Source organism: Chiloscyllium plagiosum, unplaced genomic scaffold (assembly GCF_037043375.1).
Source record: "Chiloscyllium plagiosum isolate Xiang-an unplaced genomic scaffold, Cpla_swu_hap1 HiC_scaffold_11, whole genome shotgun sequence".
Classification (NCBI taxonomy): Eukaryota; Metazoa; Chordata; class Chondrichthyes; order Orectolobiformes; family Hemiscylliidae; genus Chiloscyllium; species Chiloscyllium plagiosum.
This window is the reverse complement of record NW_028270149.1, coordinates 5,663,758-5,682,996: the sequence shown is the minus strand read 5'-3', so window position 1 is coordinate 5,682,996 and position 19,239 is coordinate 5,663,758. Positions and strand designations below refer to the sequence as shown.

Below are 19,239 nucleotides of genomic sequence, written 5' to 3'. Positions count from 1 at the left end.
TAAGAAACTTAGTCCATCTCAACACTGGCATCTGCATATCACATTTTGTAAAATGTAGCAACAGAAATAGGCCAATTAGTCCATCAGGTTTTCTCTGTCATCCAATGAGATCACAGCTGAGCTGATACTCTTCAACTCCACTTTGCTGTCTTTTCAACATAATCCTTGGTTCCCTTAGTGATTAAAAATCTATCTCAGCCTTGAATATACTAATGACCCTGCCTTTGTCCCTTTCAGTTCTGATTTGAATCCAAGTCTTTGGAAGCACAATACTCAAGCAAGGAAATATAAATATTTACCAATCAACATCTTTCAGTGAAGTTATTACACACTTCTGCAACAGGTGAGACTCTTTAAAATTCATTCACAGGACGAGAAAGTCAGCAATTATTCCCCATCACTAATTGCGCAGAGGGCGGTTAAGAAACAACCACATTGCTGTGGGTCTGGAGTTACATGTAGGCCAAACAAATAAGGACAACAATTTGTTTCCTTAAAAGGACATTAGTCACCCAGATTTTATTTCAACAATAACAGTTTATGGGTCATCATTTGACTTTTAATTCCAATTCTTTTTAAAATCCAAATTGCCATCGTGACATTTGATCCTCAGTACCCAGAACATTGATAGGCCTCTGGTTTAACAGTCCACTGCCAATACCACAAGTCCATTGCCTGCCCTAAACTGACTCAGAAGGAGGAACATTACTCCCGCGTCACAGTATTCCTGATGAAGGGCTTTTGCCCGAAACGTCGATTTTGCTGCACCTCGGATGCTGCCTGAACTGCTGTGCTCTTCCAGCACCACTAATCCAAAATTACAGTATTGTGTGTGAGCCCAACCTCAGGGGGACCTCAGTGGGCTAATGTAGGTTAGGTGGGCTTGGATCGGCGCAAAATCGAGGGCCGAAGGGCCTGTACTGCGCTGTATTCTTCTATGTTCTAAAGGGACACATGGTGCCTTTAAATATCCAGCACTGAAGGCTGGGAGTAATTTGGAGTTTCCAACTGCAGGCGAAGAACTACAGCTCCCAGGATTCATTGGGGAAGTGCATGCGTAGTGGCGTGAAGGTAAAAAGGGCGGTTCGGGGTAACGGCAGTTGCGCGAGAGCGTTTGGTAGGCGGGAGAGGGAACAGATGGAGAATCAGTGGAGATGGTGACTTCCCGCTGAGTTGTGTTGACTGCATTCTCTCCACCTCTGAAGAGGAGGAGAGATATACAGTGAAGGCGGCGCCTTGGGAAGGGGTGGGGAATTGTTAAAAGGGAAATCGTTCGGAGACTGTCGGAAACCGCGCGCCCTGAGGGGGATGGGAGGCGAGGGGGATGGGTGGGTTAGGGGTAAAAACCGAGCCAACGCCGCTGTGATGCTTGGGCGCCGAGAGGCCGCGGCGGCGAAGCCGGAATTCAGCGGCTGAAGGGAGAGAGGAGGGGGAGACGGCGCGAAATGTTTCGCTGTGCAGTTAACCGATGGGTGAGTGTCCTTCGCTTCTCCCAGGTAGCGAGTGTGGGAGCTCAGGTTTAACTCCTTACCGGCAGCGGTGGCATAGGGGTGCGTGAGGTCCCCCTGAGGTTGGGCTCCGCGACTGAAGCGCGCGGCGGCGCCTCCGAACGTTGCCCCTGGAGTTGCTGCGTGCAGCTCAAGCCACAGCACCCGCTGCAAGTTCCCGTGCAAACCGCAGCAGCTCCCGTCAGCCATCCTCTTGTGCATCTCCACTCCGCTTGCAAAGTTGTCCTCTTTTTTTTTTTCTTTGAGCTTTTCTCTTCTCTCCCCCCCCCCCCCCCCCCCCATTTCTTCTCTTTGCTCCTTTCTCTCCCACCTTTTAATCGCAGATATGAAATCAATGTGTCCGCGTTGGTTTATGACATTTGTGTTTTTAAAATTCCTGCAGACGTCAGGGTGCATTCTTGCGATGTTTATTTTGATTATTTGCAAGTTTTAAGTATTGCATTTTCATATGCAGGTTGCATTGATTAATTGATAACCTGCTGCAGTCCTCGGTGAGGAATTGTCTGCGTAAAATCTTATGGGACGTTTGATGTGCCGACATCGCGTCTGAACAAGTTTCTAATTTCTTCACTGCTGCTCCGTTGCGTTTCGAGAGGCTGCGATAAGTTTTCTTGCCGATTTAACACATTTTCATTCGAAGCTTCGTGGTCTGCGCTTTGGGACTTGACTTTTGCTGTCTCAGTTTTGTAAACATTTCCAGTATAATTTGTAAAATGGGCTGCAATGTTCTAAGCTAGCTGATCTATAGTTAGAATAGACAGTTCTCCAGTGAGCTATACAGAAGATGTTTTTACTAGTGACTGCAATTATTAAAACACCGCACCTAAAATTAGCAACATCTTTTCGATTCTTTGGTCAATTTTATGGGGCGCAGGCTTTAAACGCCGGTATGTTGAATATGAACTAAATAATGAGACTGCATCCGTTTTGTTTTCATAAGCAGTACCATCTTTGAGGATAGGGAATTGGAGACTGCAGGTTGAATTTTAGTAATTCATTCACAATCTGTATTAGCATTGGGAGGTTTCAATGTGAATCGTGATTCTTCGCCCCCCCCCCCCCAAAAAAACTGTGAGGAACTATGTGGGATGTGGCGATTTTTTTTCCATCCGTCACCCTGGTAGAGTTACCATTGTACGTATTAAAAAATAGAAAATGCTCCCTGTACAAATTTAAAGTATTTGGTTTTCTTTCAGTCACTGGCTTGTGCTGCAATGTAGTTTGTGTGGGAGTGTCAGCCACTCTCCAATGCAACATTTGATGAACTGACCACTTTCAATGTGAACATGTCTGTTGATGACTTGGTTGTTCAAATTGAGTATATTCTTCTCCAAAAGCTGCAGGTCCTTTCTAGTCAGGATCAGTGGATAGTGAGTAGGAAACCTAACAGAGGTTTTCTACATTTTGAGATGCTGTGGCAAATTCCTGAGCTCACTGTCTTAAAGTCTATAAAATTGCTGTATAACCAGTTGTCAAATATTTTCAAGCAAATATAGCATGACATTAAAGCCATTCGTGTTTAACCCCTCACTCAAGATTGCATGGTGATTAATTTGTGAGCATGTTTTGGAACTTGAGTGTTTTGGAGTCATTTCAAACTGTATCAGTTCTTTAATTAGAGCCATGTAATACATGTAATGGGATGATTTTGTGTCGACCTTTATGGAATACAATATATACATCTATGATGTCCTCGTGGACATGTAGTTGGCTAAAATGGGGACTGACTTTTAGATGTTAAAAGTACAGTCTGAGTATTTTGTTATATTTGGCAGAACAAGTCACAATTAATCTATGTTTAAACTCTTTAAACCACAAAGATTGCAAGTATTTTTAAATATAGTGCTTGCTTAAATTTAATAACTGCATTACACCCATCTGACCAAAATTGATCAAACTTTAAAAAAATTGCTAATAGGACATTTCACAAGATTTCCATTTACTGTGAAAATATTAGATTAGATTAGTTACAATGTGGAAACAGGCCCTTCGGCCCAACAAGTCCACACCAACCGGCTGAAGCGCAACCGACTCTCCTACATTAACCCCTTCACCTAACACTACGGGCACTTTAGCTTGGCCAATTCACCTAACCTGCACTTTTTTTTTTGGACCATGGGAGGAAACCGGAGCACCCGGAGGAAACCCACGCAGACATGGGGAGAATGTGCAAACTCCACACGGTCACCTGAGGTGGGAATTGAACCATCTAATGAAAGTTTGATAGTGTGTTGTAATATTTTTGATGGGAAATTGGTCAGAGTGCTGCTAAATTTTTAAACATTAACCCTTTTGAGTATTGCTGAAAAAGGCAGAAAGTTTGTGAAAGCTTTCCATTTTGCACTCATCAGGACATTTTGTAAGAACAAGGGATACGCAAACATTTATGCTGTCAGTTGTTGGCAAGTGGACTCTAGAGGTCCTATTCCTGATGAAGGGCTTATGCCTGAAATGTTGATTCTCCTGCACCTTGGATGCTGCCTGACCTGCTTTGCTTTTCCAACTCGACTTTGGAGGTGTTGCCATAGAGGATTCACCCATTATGTTCTTTGATAATTAACTACAAGGCGTTAAACTTGAAACTAGGCGAGTTGACCCTGCTTGGTCAGTGTGTCACCTGACAAAATTAACCAGTGAGTGTCTATCACCTATTTTGTTGAGTTGAACCAGGTACGTTCTGTTTGCACCAAAAAGGACCTAATAGGTGGCATCAAATAAATTGTCAGAAAAATATTCATCTAGACTAATTGGGTGGGTGGACTCAACATATGTTTTAATATGTTGTGTTTGAGAACCTTGGTGCTGTTTTTAAAAAGGACTTAATTAGCAGAATGACAGGGCATTTGTGGATTTGGTACTTTTTTTAGATTTTCAGAAGACTTTTGATAAAATCTCTAGTTCGAAGCAAGTTAGAGTACATAAGTTTAGGAATTTGGTTAAGAATAGAAACAAGGAATAAATTGGTAATTCTTGAATTGGTAATCTGTGACTAGTTTGGTACTTTATTAACGATTTGGATGTGGGTTGCCACGTAATAGTTTCAAGTTTGGTAATACTAATTGGAAATGTGAGGAGGATATATAGAAGCTTCAAGAAGATTTGCATAGACTAAGTGAATGGGCAAGAACAAGACTAGTGGAATATACTGGCAATTATAAAGTTATTCACTTGGGATGAACAAAGATATGGAGTACTAAATGGTGAGATAAGAACGTTTTGATGCCTGTAGTAATGTGAATGTGCTTCTTTGAGCAAGCAATGAAGAAGGCATTTGGTATGTTTGCCTTTATCATGAGGATTTGACAATAAAAATGACCATCTCTTGTTGCATTTGTGGTGTTTTGGTCTACAAAGAATATAATTGTCATAGAAGTAGTGCAATAGACATTGACCAAACTAATTCTTGAGGTGGTGGGATTGGCTTTTCAAAAGACTGGGGTCTATATTTTCTAGAGTTTTGAAAAATTTAAAGATTTTTTTTTTAAATAACCAAAATTCTTACAGACTTCCAACGGATATTTCCAATACCTGGGGGGTGTCTCAGACTAGGGGGTGCAGTCTTAGAAAAAGCCGTTTTAGGATTGAGATGAGCAATTTCCTCACTCAGATGGAATTAAAACTTTTTGGCATTCTCTTCCCCGCCGGGCTGTGGAAATTCAGTCATTATATGTGTTTTAAGTCAGAGGTCAATGGGTTTGAGTATGAAAGATGGAAAAATATGGGATAATATGGGGAAAATGGTATGATCTAATAAATTGGCAGAGCAGGTTTGAGGATTGACCTGCTTCTGATTTGATTTTATTGTATTTAGGTACACATGGCAATGAAAAGCTTTGTTTACGAGCAGTACAGGCAGACCAGAGTAAGCGAGGATGTACAGATCATAGGGTGAAACAAGAAAACATAAAAGTATACAAGTCACATTGCACAAGGCATGCCCTAGGCAAGATAGTCATTAACAAGATCAGCATTATTTGAATTTAGAGAGTCCATTCATCAGTCTAATAGCAGCTGGGCAGAAGCTGTTCCTGAACCTGCTGGTGCATGTGTTCGAGCTTCTGTATCTTCTGCCTGATGGAAGAGGCTGTAAGTGAGTGTTTTGGGGGTAGGATGAGTCTTTGGTGGCAGTGATTCTTGTAAATGGAGTCCATGCATGGAAGGTTGGCTTCCGTGATGGTCTGGGCTGTGCACACAACCTTCTGTCGATGTTAGTCTTGGGCAGAGCTGTTGCCATACCAGGCCATTATGTACCTGGACGGTGTGCTTTCAATGGTGCTTCAGTAAAAGTTGATGAGGGTCCATGTGGATATACCAAATTTCCTGAGCTGCCTCCGGAAGAAGTGTTGATGTGCCTTCTTGACCATCGCATCTGCGTGAGATGCCCAGGACTGGTTGTCAGTTATTGTCATTCTGAGGAACATTATGCTCTCCACCTTCTCAACCTCCGTTCCGTTGATGGAGATGGGGGGCATGTTTTGCTTTTTCTTTCTGAAATCGATGATCACTTTAGTTTTGCTGATATTGAGAAGTTGTTCTCATTACACTCCATCAAGCCATCTAACTCCTTCCTGTATTCTGACTCTGTTAGATATCAGGGAGAAAGTGAGGACCGCAGATGCTGGAGATCAGAGCTGAAAATGTGTTGCTGGAAAAGCGCAGCAGGTCAGGCAGCATCCAAGGAACAGGAGGGCCGACCCATTGTCTCAGCCTGCTCCTGCCCCACCGAACTCACCTCTGCATACCTCGACATGGTCCTGTCCCCCTTAGTCCAAGAACATCCCACCTACGTTCGGGACACCACCCACTCCCTCCACCTCCTCCATGATTTTTCACTTCCCCAGTCCCCAACGCCTTATCTTCACCATGGACATCCAGTCCCTGTACACCTCCATCCCCCATCACGAAGGACTCAAAGCCCTCCGCTTCTTCCTTTCCTGCCGTACCAACCAGCACCCTTCCACTGGCACCCTCCTTTGACTGACTGAACTGGTCCTCACCCTGAACAACTTTTCTTTCCAATCCTCCCACTTCCTCCAAACCAAAGGAGTAGCCATGGGCACCCGCATGGGCCCCAGCTATGCCTGCCTCTTCGTAGGATATGTAGAACAGTCCATCTTCCGCAGCTACACTGGCACCACCCCCCACCTTTTCTTCTGCTACATCGATGACTGTATCGGCGCTGCCTCGTGCTCCCACGAGGAGGCTGAACAGTTCATCCACTTTACCAACACCTTCCACCCCGACCTCCAATTCACCTGGACCGTCTCAGACTCCTCCCTCCCCTTCCTAGACTTTTCCATTTCTATCTCGGGCGACTGAATCAACACTGACATCTACTACAAACCGACCGACTCCCACAGCTACTTAGACTACACCTTCTCCCACCCTGCCCCCTGTAAAAACGCCATCCCATATTCCCAATTCCTTTGTCTCTGCCGCATCTGCTCCCAGGAGGAGCAGTTCCAAATCCATACAACCCAAATGGCCTCCTTCTTCAAGGACCGCAATTTCCCCCCAGACGTGGTCGACGATGCCCTCCACCGCATCTCTTCCACTTCCTGCTCCTCCGCCCTTGAGCACCGCCCCTCCAACCGCCACCAGGACAGAACCCCACTGGTCCTCACCTACCACCCCACCAACCTTCATGTACAGCGTATCATCTGTCATTTCCGCCACCTCCAAACGGACCCTACCACCAGGGATATATTTCCCTCCCCTCCCCTATCAGCGTCCGAAAAGACCACTCCCTCCGTGACTCCCTCGTCAAGTCCACACCCCCCACCAACCCAACCTCCACTCCCGGCACCTTCCCCTGCAATCACAAGAAATGCAAAACTTGCGCCCACACCTCCCCACTTACTTCCCTCCAAGGCCCCAAGGGATCCTTCCATATCCACCACAAATTCACCTGCACCTCCACACACATCATTTACTCCATCCGCAGCACCCGATGTGGCCGCCTCTATATTGGGGAGACAGACCGCCTACTTGCGGAACGTTTCAGAGAACACCTCTGGGACACCCGGACCAACCAACCCAACCACCCCGTGGCTCAACACTTCAACTCCCCCTCCCACTCCACCAAGGACATGCAGGTCCTTTGACTCCTCCATTGCCAGACCATGGCAACATGACAGCTGGAGGAAAAGCGCATCATCTTCCGCCTAGGAACCCTCCAACCACAAGGGATGAACTCCGATTTCTCCAGTTTCCTCATTTCCCCTCTTCCCCCCCCTCTCCCCCCCCACCTTGTCTCCGTCAAATCCTTCGAACTGCCTTCCTAACCTGCAATCTTCTTCCTGACCTCTCCGCCCCCACCCCACTCCGGCCTATCACCCTCACCTTGACCTCTTTCCACCTATCGCATTTCCAATGCCCCTCCCCCAAGTCCCTCCTCCCTACCTTTTGTCTTAGCCTGCTGGACACACTTTCCTCATTCCTGAAGATGGGCTTATGCCTGAAACGTCGATTCTCTTGTTCCTTGGATGCTGCCTGACCTGCTATGCTTTTCCAGCAACACATTTTCAGCTCTGTTAGATATCAGTCCTACCATGGTAGATCTTCAGCAATTTCCTGTATTGCTTTACCAAAGTGAAAGGTTGGTTTATCAATGTCTGAGAACCTATTGTAGCTACTTTTTTAGACCATGTTCATTATAACTTGTTAGTGCTGCATTTATGTATTGATGTGCAATGAATGTCTTTGAAGCGTCCAGTAGAAATGATGTCAGTTGATAATGCATAGCCACCAGCCAATAAAGTTACTTTGTATTGCTGTACTGAAATATTGTTGGGTTGCCACTATCTGTTTGCACTACTTGGGCACTCTGACTGCCTTGATCGATCCTATAGAGGTACTTCGTAAAGCTTCATTCTCCACTAAATGAAGCTATTATTGGATAGTGACCTTTCTAACAAACAGTCAGATATGTTAAGACAAAAGGGTGCTCACAAATCAAAGGCATTAAAAGTTAAATTATTTTAGTTTTAATGATTAATAACTGTGGTTTGTCTGGGCATTTCATTATGAATCAAGCAGTAGAAAAAAGTATAGTTTCTGCCCTTTACCTGGAATCTGCTTTTCCCTTTTCATATGAGTAAGGTCATATCCTATTTATTCGAGAGTTTGAGCTCATCAAATGTTTAGCAACCTTTTTAAAGTTTACAATTGCATGCATCTGTTAATTAGACTGTATTTTTATATTAACACTTTTTAAAGTAGTAATATTAGAGCAAAAAAGGTAAGCGAACTCCAGTTCAAGCAGCATTTGTGGATAAAATCTGAATGTTTCCAGTCAATGACCTTTCATCAGAACTGACAGAAAAATAGAGGTGTTGGAGGTTTTGGGGGAAGGGAGACAGGAAAGACAAGAGATCTGTGATAGGGTGAAGGATAGGAGAGATTAAATAACAAAAGGTTTTGTGACGCAATAGTCAAAAAGACTGGTGATGGATTTTGAGAAGAGACAAAGGTTGTGTCCAAGTAAGTCACAGAATGCATATTAAAAGCCAAATGAAACGAGGAGATGAAGAAAAGACAAGATCAACCTGGCAAAACTAAGGAAACAAATGGAACAGAGGTTCTGAACTGAAGTGGTTGAGCTCAGGTTTACAGTGCTGAGTTGAAAGATACATAAACTAGCAGTGAGCTTCACTGGAACATTAACAGGCCATGGACGAAAAGGTAAAGTGGGAGTAAGATAAAGAATTTAAATGACAACTAACTTGAAAGTTTGTACTTAGAGTCAGAAGAAATTTGTTCCACAGAGCTGGCTTAGTCTACATTTGGTCTCTGTGTAAAGATGGCCATATAATCAGTGAATGCAGTATATTAAATTAGAGAAGGTGTCGGTACTTCACTGTTTCACTTGGAAGTATTTGAGCTTTTTGAAGAGCAAGAACAGAGGTGAAAGGGCAACGTTTAACATCCCCTGCATTTTCACGGAAGAACTTTTGGGGCAAGGGGAATATCAAAGGCAAGTGAGAAGTGGGATAGGTTGTCAAGGACAGCACAGTCTCTGGAATGCTTAGACATGAGCAAATGACTAATCCTGTTTGGTTTCATGCTGAATCTGGTGGAAATGGCAGGTGAAGAGGCCAGTGGGGTGGTAGATGCAGAGAAAAGGAATTTTTGTTGTGACTTTATAAGAGAAGGTATTGGTGAGATCAGAAGTGTGTAAAATGGATACATGGAGTTCTGTTTACCATGCTGGTGGGTAACATTAGTAAAAGAAAGCTATACCAGAATCACTGGTATGCAAGGTTCCAATGCATCTCTTCTATTGCTGCAGATGGCAAAATTTGGGACATAATTTTTGCAGGAAACAGATGAGGAATTGCTGTTGAGACAGTTATGGAAGTTTGAAATGAGCATCTCAAAAATGGAAATCAGTTGAGGAAGGTGGGGAAATCATAAACATGAAGAAATTTTTAAATTTGTCGTGAAAACAGGAAGTTGTGCCATTACAAATATTAATGTACCAGAAAAAAGTGATTAAAGGTGTCTAAAGACTAGAAGGTTGAAGGTTCCATTGGTTCGTAATTAAGTCATTTAATTATTAACTTTAAAGTCAAACCAGAGTAGGTCAGTACGAATCACAAACAGACTTGAGGAAAGTTTAGGTTAAAACAGACAGTGACCATGTGAATACAAAATTGCTGAATGATAGGAAACTTAATAATGGTCAGTGGATAGTTTTTGGGCTTGAAGGTTTGTAAGAACTTGTGGTATATTGTCAAGTTGGTGGAGTGGGTGGATAGATGACAGATGAAGTTCAATGCACGGAAATATGAGGTGAGGTACTTTTTTTTCTGGTTAGAGGAACACAATGTAAATGGGGTGAAATTCTATAAGAGGTGCTGGAGAAGGACAGAGGGTATTTGCACATGGATCATTGAAGATGGTCGAGAAAATTTAATATACCATAGTGTCAGCTTCATTTCAGGGGTGTAGAGTGCAAGAGCAATGAGGTGATGTTGAACTTGTACGAGACACTTTTTTTTTTAGACCTCAGCTGTAATGTTGTGTACAGTTGAGTGCCACATTATAGGAAAGGTGCAGATGTATTTGAGAGAGTGGAAAAGGAATGGTTCCAAGTATGAAGTTTCTCAATGACAGTAGCAAAAGAATTTGGGATTTTTCTCCATAGAGGGAAATGAGCTGAGAGGCGATCTGAGTGAGGTTTTCAAAATGATTGTCTACTCTAATGAGTCTGAGTAAAGCTGTTTCTACTTGTAAATAGAGGGGGATAAAAAAAACATAGACTTAAGGAATGTGCAATCCTATGTGCAAACCAAATTTGATCCCTGGGTCTTGTACTGAGTTAGATAGTTATCCTCAATAGACCAGTAAAGGCATCCTTGGCTCGGTACTGATTTTGCTGTTGAATGGAACCGTACCATTTTAGTTTGAATGGAAATATGGACATGTCAAGTTTGGTATTAGCTGTAATCCTACTACAGTTGACTACTATCCATTTGGAGTTGTAAATGAAATGTGACTTGGGCACTGTGAATTCTTGTATCTTGGTGAGGTTTGAAGAATAGTTGAGACAAAGACAGCCATGAATAAATTGTGACTGTGCTGTTAGAAAATTCAGAAATCTATTTTTCTGTCCTCTGTTCCCTAATGTATTCTGAGGAAGTAGTTTCTGATTTCATAACCAGTCTGCCTAATTTTATCCAACCAGTGCTTTTCAGTCAGGTTAATCTGTGTCCATGGTTTCCTTGCGACCCTTTTGACATGTTACAAAGTTGAGCTTTCACTTTCGCAGCTGAGCCTCCCAGCTTTGTCTTCATGCAGTTGACACTGCTAACTCGGGGTTTGTTGTCCCTACCAGAACATCCAAGGCAATGCAGGAAATAAAAAGTTAGTGTTTTTCCTCCTTTGATTCACCCTTACAGGTAGTGAGTTTCAGATCCATATCTTGTGTGAAAGTTTTTTCCTCGTGTAATGTAATGTAAACCTCCTGCCCCTTCGCTTGAATCTATGCTTCTTGCTGGTGGGATCAATAACCAAGGAGAAATGTTACTTCCTGTGTACCATATCTGTGCCCTTCACAATTATGCACATCTCAATCATGCCTCCCTCCGTGTCCTCTGCTCTCAGGAAAACAACCATGGTCTATTCAAAAATCTCTTCGTAGCTTTCAAGTCCAGGCAACATCCTGGTAAATTTCATGTGTACCCTGTCCAGTACAGGCACACCCATCCTCTTAATGTCGGTTCTCTGCTCACTATACTCCAGCAATGGCCTAACCAACATTTTTATACAGTTTCAGCATTCCCTCCTTGCTTTTAAACTCTTTTGGCTCATAAAGGCAAATGTCCACTATATTGCCATAACCACTTCATTTAACTGCCTCAAATTCTTAAGGGTCCAGTAGACATGCATTTTAAGACCCCTTTGATCCTCAGTGCTTCCCAGGGTTCTACTGTAGACTATGTATTTCCTTGCCTTGTTTTTTTTCTTGTTCAACTCCTCCATCAATTTACACTTATCCACATTGAATCTTGTAGCAGTTTTGTTTGTGGACAATTCATGCATTCCAGGCATACATTCCATGCAAGTTGGTAAGCCAAAAAAAAATTGCAAATTACGTGACAGTAAATAGCTTGTCAGCTTTAAATGCAGGAGCTGTTTAAACATCTGTTCTAGTTCAGTCATCTCCCATATTTGACTGCATTGGATTTATCTTGCAGGTTGTTTTTTTTTTTTGCTTTCCATTACAAGATTGTATATGTAAACTAATATGAACTCAATTGCAGCAGTTTATTTTGATTTTTTTTTTAACCCTCTAAAAATTTGACTCTTTTTTTTTAATTTTAAGAGCCAGTGTGGATTTGGAGAGAACTCTAGAATTGTCCTTTAGTAGACCACATTCTCTATGAAGATATAGATGTTATCATCCCGTTGATGCAACAAGCTGAGACACAGTAGTTTCACCTCCTTCATCTTTATTCCGTCCCTGGAGGGAGAGAGAACGATCACCCATATGCACAGAGGCATAAGTTCACGGTCTTCTCTGGAACAGCAGTTTCTCAATGAACTATATAGTCATTGTATAGGGAGGAGTATCCAGATAAGGCAACATATGTATTGATTGGGTGGCCATTATAATTAGCGAGGGTCATTAGTAATGATTAAGCCATCTGCTGTTACACCATGAATAACTGGCTTCACATAATGAATACTTTTCACCTTTATTAACTGACATTGCATACTGAATGCTATCTCATCCTGTTAAATGGCTCTACATAATGAATGCTTTGCCACCTTGTTAATCCTTATGCTTGCCCCCAACACCCCATTGTTATTTGATCTGAGTCATGCTCCGCTGAACCTCTTGTTTCACAAATCTCAGAATTTAGCACTCCGAACTCTTGCTTATACTCTATACACACACTCATCCTCTTTGTTTGTTTTCAAATTGAGAATTAGTTTTATACTGAGTTAAGTATGGATTTGAAATTGTGCGAGAGCTGAACAGTGACTCAGTCTACATTGCCACTGTGCAAAACAAAAAAACAGCCTGCTGCTCATTTTCACAAATTAGGACTTGCTTCATGCAATGTCTCTGAGCAGTACCAAAATAACACTGGTAACCATGTACACCTATACACCTGAGGGCAATACCACCAGCTCCTCTGTTTTGATTACAGACAGCAGGATGCATGCTTGTGATGTTGAAATGCTGACCTGACCTGGCCTTGCCCATTAAGGTTAGTTTCTTGTTCAGGTGCTCTGTAGCAAAGTGTTCTAAGTAAATCTAGAGGTCGCTTGAGGCTAAGTATTCTCAACAGTCTCATTAAATTAACAGCTGTTCTATTAATTTCTTTGGAAAGATGCCAGTTTATGGTAAAGTCAGCAACAAAACCACAGGCTGGTTTGATCTCCAATATGGGTGCTACCTTTTTTTTTGAAGATTCTTCACTCATAATTTTACTGATATTATGTTTAACGTTTGACATTCATTCTAGCAAGTTGGATTTTGCCTGTCACTTGAACTGGATTTTAAACTTTGATATCTAATGCTGCGTCAACATTTCTTTCTTAATAAACCACACTTGGGCATTCACCAGTGTTATAAACATTCAAACACTGGAGCGCATTCAGTTGCAAATATTTTGACCTGTTGTGACAAGACTTCCTGTGACACCCAAAGGTCCATTTGATCTTAACTTGCTGGCACCTTTTTTTTAAGTTTGTCCAAGGCAGATGCTAGGGAACCTCTTTCTTCACATGTTAGATGGGGAGCATCAATGTAATTGATCAACCAGTTGGACTGAATCCCCATCATACTGGAAAGAACTGCATTATAAGTCACAGGAAGGTAGATGTATGATTTTTGTTGCCTTTTTCATGCTTTGTTTGTGAATCCTGTCCTTTTTAATCTGATGGTACAGTAAAGTAAAAAACTCTGAACTCAGTACAATCAACCCACTCACTGTATGAGTATGTATCTGGTAAACCTGATCAGAACAGTGAAGTGGTGCAGATTTCAGCTCCTGGGCTGCTGTCTACTTTGTATATCATTGATTTCATGCATGCAAAGTTACCAAGCATTGGAGCTAAATTTTAGGATAAGGTCCTTCTGTGCCTTGTTCCCTGATCTTATATGCAAGACATTGAATTTACTCCAGTATAGAATAACTGGAGCAATTTATTTCAAACAGCAAAAGGCTGTTTGAGCAATTTATTTCAAAAATATCCATTGGATGAGGATATTGCTGACTAGGCCACTGTTCATTGCCTATGCCTAATGTGGTAGGGAACTGCTGCTTTATGCTATTTTGGGACACCCAAAGTGGTGGTAAAAAGGGTGCTCCCAGATTTTAACCCTGGAGTAGTGAAGGATGTTGATTATAATTCAAGGTCAGAATGGCTTGTGTCCTGGAGGGTAAATTGCAGCTGGTGGTTTTCCCATGTGTCTTCTGCCCTGGACATGAGAGCGGTTGTTTAGTTTGGCAGGTGCTGTCTAAGGAGCCTTGGTGAATTCTTGCAGTGTAGTTTGCAGATGCTAAGCACTGCTACTACTGTGTTAACGGGAATGAATGAGGTGCCAGTTGTTTGATTTTTGACCTAGATCATGTCCTGCTTCTTAGCTATTAGAAGTAGTGCACAATCAAGCAAATGGAGAGTATTCCACCACACTCCTGATTTGTCACTTTTATAGATTGTCGACAGTCATTGGGTTGAGAATTGCTTGCCACAGAATTCAGAATCTTTGTGTTGCCACAGAATATATTCAATTTCTTGCCAATGGTAACCTCCTAGAATATTGATATTGAGGGATTTGGTGATGCTAATGTTGCTAAATATCAAGAGGCAATAGTGAGATTTTTCTCTTGTTGGAGAGGGTCGTTATGTAGCACAAATATTACTGCCACTTTTCAGCCTAAATCTGGATAATGTCCAGGTTGGGCATTTTAGTATGATTCAGTATCTGAGGTGTAGCAAATAGTGCTAAACTCTGTGCCATCCATCAGCAAGCCGTCTCTTTTCTCATTTTCTGATAGAGAAAAGGCATTGATGAAGGAGGTGAAGGTGGTTGAACCGCAGACCTGATAATTCTGAAGAACACATGGAGTGATTTTCTGGGGTAGATAGGATTGACCTTTTTAACAACTACAACTACCTTCTGTTAAGTTCTCTTTTCAGAGGTTCGTACGTACTTGATGCAACTCCAACACCTGAACTTCTGTGAACAAGCAACCAAATTTATTAAGCACAAAATAAGATTTTGAAGAAACTCTGAACACTCCTCACCATGTTTGTGAGGATTGTCCGGGGGGAGGTCTCTGAACAAAGGAAACAGTCCTTCCTTTTATACAAAATCTTTGTCACAGTTAGTAATATCCATAAGGTCAGCGGAGCAAATTAACTGTTTAATATCACATTTACTTTGTCTTTTTCTTCTTATTCATTATTGGATTAGGGTATCACTGCCTACACCAGGATTTATTGCCCATCCCTAATTGCACAAAAGGCAGTTAAGAGTCAACCAGGTCCTGGCAAGAAAGATCAACAGCACTGCACTTCCTATTGTTGTGCCTAGTGCTGAGGTCAATATCAGGAGTTCCTTCCTGTTTCTTTCCTCCTTGGCTTTGCAGTGGTTTTATACAACTGAGTGATTAGCTGTGCAATTTCAAAAGGGCAGTAGATACATAGGAAAACCACCTTGACATATGTAATTCCCTAAGCTACTCTTCATCCTGACTTGGAAATGTATAACATTTAGTCCCTGTCATTGGATCAGATCCCTAGAAATTCCTCCCTAACTACATTGTGGATCTACCTGCAATGGCTTAATAAGGCTGCTTGTCACTATCTCCTGAAGCAATTAAGAACGGACAATTAACTGCTGGACCAACCAGAGACATGCACATCCTGTTAAGAGCCTCAAGTCACATGTAGGCCAGGTCAAGTAAGGATGGCAGATTTCTTTACCTAAAGAGCATTTCATGAACCCAAGGTCTTTGCCAATCGATAGTGGTTAAACTTTATTTATTAGACTTTTTTTATTGAATTAAAATTTCACAATCTTCTGTGGTATGATTAAAACCCATTTTCCCAGAACATTAGCCTGTGTTTTTGGATTACTAATCCAATGACATTACCAGTATACACCAGCACTTCCTTACCTGTTTTGAAAATCTGTTCCAAACTTTCGATCTGCAAGTAATGGATCTTTACTAATTAATACTAAGTAATACAGGAAAAAAAGGATTGTGAAATTTAGATCAAGGTTCAGCAGTGACCTTATTGAATGGCAGAATGGACTAACTGACCACTTCCTGTTCCTGTCTTCATTACTTAAGCATGAGAATGCTTTTAAAAGGTGAAAGTGCAAGTAACTTTATTCTTAGACTTGTATAGTGCCTTTCAGTGTAGGAAAACATACCAAGATGCTTCACATGAATACTCTATAAAACAAAGCTTGACGCTAAGCCATGAAAGGGGCCAGTAGGTCAGATCATAACTTTGGAGTGAGGTAGGCTTTACAAGAATCAGAGGTAGAGGGTTCTAGACAGCTGTAGGTAAGCCACCAAAGTGGAGTGATTGAAATGAGGGATGTGCAAGACTGTAGATTTAGGTAAGTATAGTTATGATGGACAGTTGTGACTGGAGGAGATAAGAGGTAATGAAGGTTACATGCCAGGTTGTAATAGCCTGTATTTTATGCAGATGATCAGTCTGATTTTCTAAAATAAATACAGCATCTTAAAACTGTCAGATGTCATATGATTGTCCTTTGGTAATTTGCTTCAGTCAGAAATACAGATTGATGTATTATTTCAACCCTAATCTTAAAAGAAAACCTTTAGAATTTTACTTACCTTTCAGCAATACAATGCATTCCTTAACTGTCTGAAAATTCAAGGTTAAAAATCATACAACACCAGGTTATAGTCCAAAAGGTTTAATTGGAAGCGCTAACTTTTGGAGCACCGCTCCTTCATCAGGTAGTTGTGATGAAGGAGCGGCGCTCCGAAAGCTAATGCTTCCAATTAAACTTGTTGGGCTATAACCTGGTGTTGTGATTTTTACCTTTGTGCACCCCAGTCCAACACTGGCATCTCCAAATCATGAATATTCAAGGCTTTTGAGAGGAAAAGATACAGATGCCTAGATGGACCCCAGTCATTTCAAAGAAATTCCACCATAATTGACTTTGCATTGTGGGACAATAAGCCATCCAAAGTTACAATGGCAGCCATCTTAAGCCATTTGTAAAATGATTGTGTAATACACCATTGGAATCCCCCCTGTTAGGTGCTATGAGACACAATTGTGTTTTCTTTTCAAGAGTGGCTTTCGGAATTAGAACTGTGCCTCATCATTTTCATCAAAAATCTGCGAGTGTTGTTACCATAGAACTAGTGAGGAGCCACAAGCCGCCTCTTTCTCTTAAAACCTGTTATAATTAGTGTATTTTCTACAAGCAACCTCCAGCCATAGCAGCGGCTGAATTTTGATTTCAGATTTGCTCCCCCATCATCCTTGTAAAGTATCTATATGCAAATAAGAATGATAGTGGACTGATTCTTATTTTCATTGACAGGAGTGTTGTTTTTTAAATCCATAGTGATATTCAGTGCTAATAACACTCTCCAATTATACTTGGTAAAGTTTAATAAGCTTTTGTTTGATTTTATTTGAAACTAAAGATTTGTTTTTTAAAATTGGAAAAATTAAAGGGGGCAAAATGAGCTATATTGATCATATTGTGCATATCTGGTCTGATTGTGATACCAGATTTGAAACAAAGATAACCTTAACCTTAAACTGGCTGCCTCTGCAAGCAATATATTGAATTTTGAGACATTAAGGGCGGGATGATAGGTGGCTGGCACTTAAATGTGAGGTAAAATATGAAAGCAAGGTTTTGGATGACCTCCAGTTTATGAAGGTAAAATGCAGGCGAACAGTCGAAGTGTTGGAATTAAATCTAGAGGTTAGAAGGACATTGCCCCTTAAATGTTCTCCTCACCAATGTGGAATGAGATTAGACATATAAGTTGTGGTTCTGAGAAATATTTAAAACTGCAAAATGCTGAAATATAGGTAGTCTCATCTAGTGACTACAGGATTTTTGGTTTGAGAAATGGGAAAAGTTATAATGCATGTAAGGGTGCTGTACTGTACTGGAGTTTAGGGTCCATTCATAATGTTGATGAAAAAAGTTTTTACTCAGCTTTTTTTGATCTTGGAGTGCCTGATGCTGACCTTGAAATTTCTCAATATTCACATTCATAAAAATCATTGCTGCTACTAAACTTTCAGTTATTGAAAAGAATTTACCAAACATAAGCATGTAGCAACAGAAAAACCATGCTGTTTGAACAAATATTTTTCTGAAAATTCAGGCTCCTGTGCAGATATTTCACTCAGACATTTTTTTGCGATTCTGGAAAATCTATTAATGGCCATAATATATCCAAAGTATGTTCAATTCAAAATGAAAATCTTGCTTCTGCACCTCTCTCGAGCTAAGATTTACTGATTTATGTTTTCACTTACATTGCTTTATTTAAAAGCATTTTTTTAAACTAGTAAAGCTCAGCTGTCTGCCAAAGATATTTTTGGATGCTTTGGCTTCAGTGAATTGCTGCCTAATCGGTTTTGCTATTTTAATTGTTCCACAATGATTGCATTCAAATCCATAAAATTCATTGATATTGCAAGCAATTCATCATTCTGAAGGTGCATCAATGTTATGTAATCTAGGGAAGTTGGCCTTATTACACAAGAGAATTGCTGAGTTTGAGGTATCATTTGAAGACTAAAGCAGAAATAAAAAGACTAACAAGACAATACATGATTGATGTTTATTTCACATTTCTGAAGACTTCTTTCTGTAGATAACAAAAGTTTTTTTTCCTTCAAAGCTGCTCAGATTGTGTGAAACTACCACTGCTAAATGGGAACAGATTCTTCCACTCAACTATGCATCCTTGAGGCACTGTGCTCTCATGGCCGAATGTAATTCTACTGCTAATATCTAAACTCTATTGCAAATTCCCCACTCTATCATTGCCATCCAGCCAGAAGATCAATTCTGGCTCTTTGAAGAGTGCAGGAGGGCATGCTAAGAGCAGCACCAGGCAGACCCTAAATATGAGCTTTAGCTTGGTTGAAGGGTTTGAGCTATAAGGAGAGGCTGAATAGGCTAGGGGTATTTTCCCTGGAGCATCAGAGGCTGAGAAATAACTATAGAGATTTATAAAAT

At 41.2% G+C, this 19,239-nt stretch overlaps 1 protein-coding gene across 3 annotated transcripts in view; it reads left to right on the top strand.

The window, feature by feature from the left end:
* Window positions 1-1,345: 1,345 nt before the first annotated feature.
* The window catches only part of LOC122557439 (phospholipid-transporting ATPase IG-like), a 164,945-nt gene continuing 147,051 nt past the window's right edge, over window positions 1,346-19,239 (top strand). For all 3 annotated transcript variants that reach the window (XM_043705187.2, XM_043705184.2, XM_043705186.2), the window contains exon 1: window positions 1,346-1,472. In XM_043705187.2, the coding sequence (XP_043561122.2) occupies window positions 1,446-1,472 (27 nt within the window). In that variant the 5' untranslated portion in view covers window positions 1,346-1,445. The remainder of the gene's footprint in view (window positions 1,473-19,239) is intronic.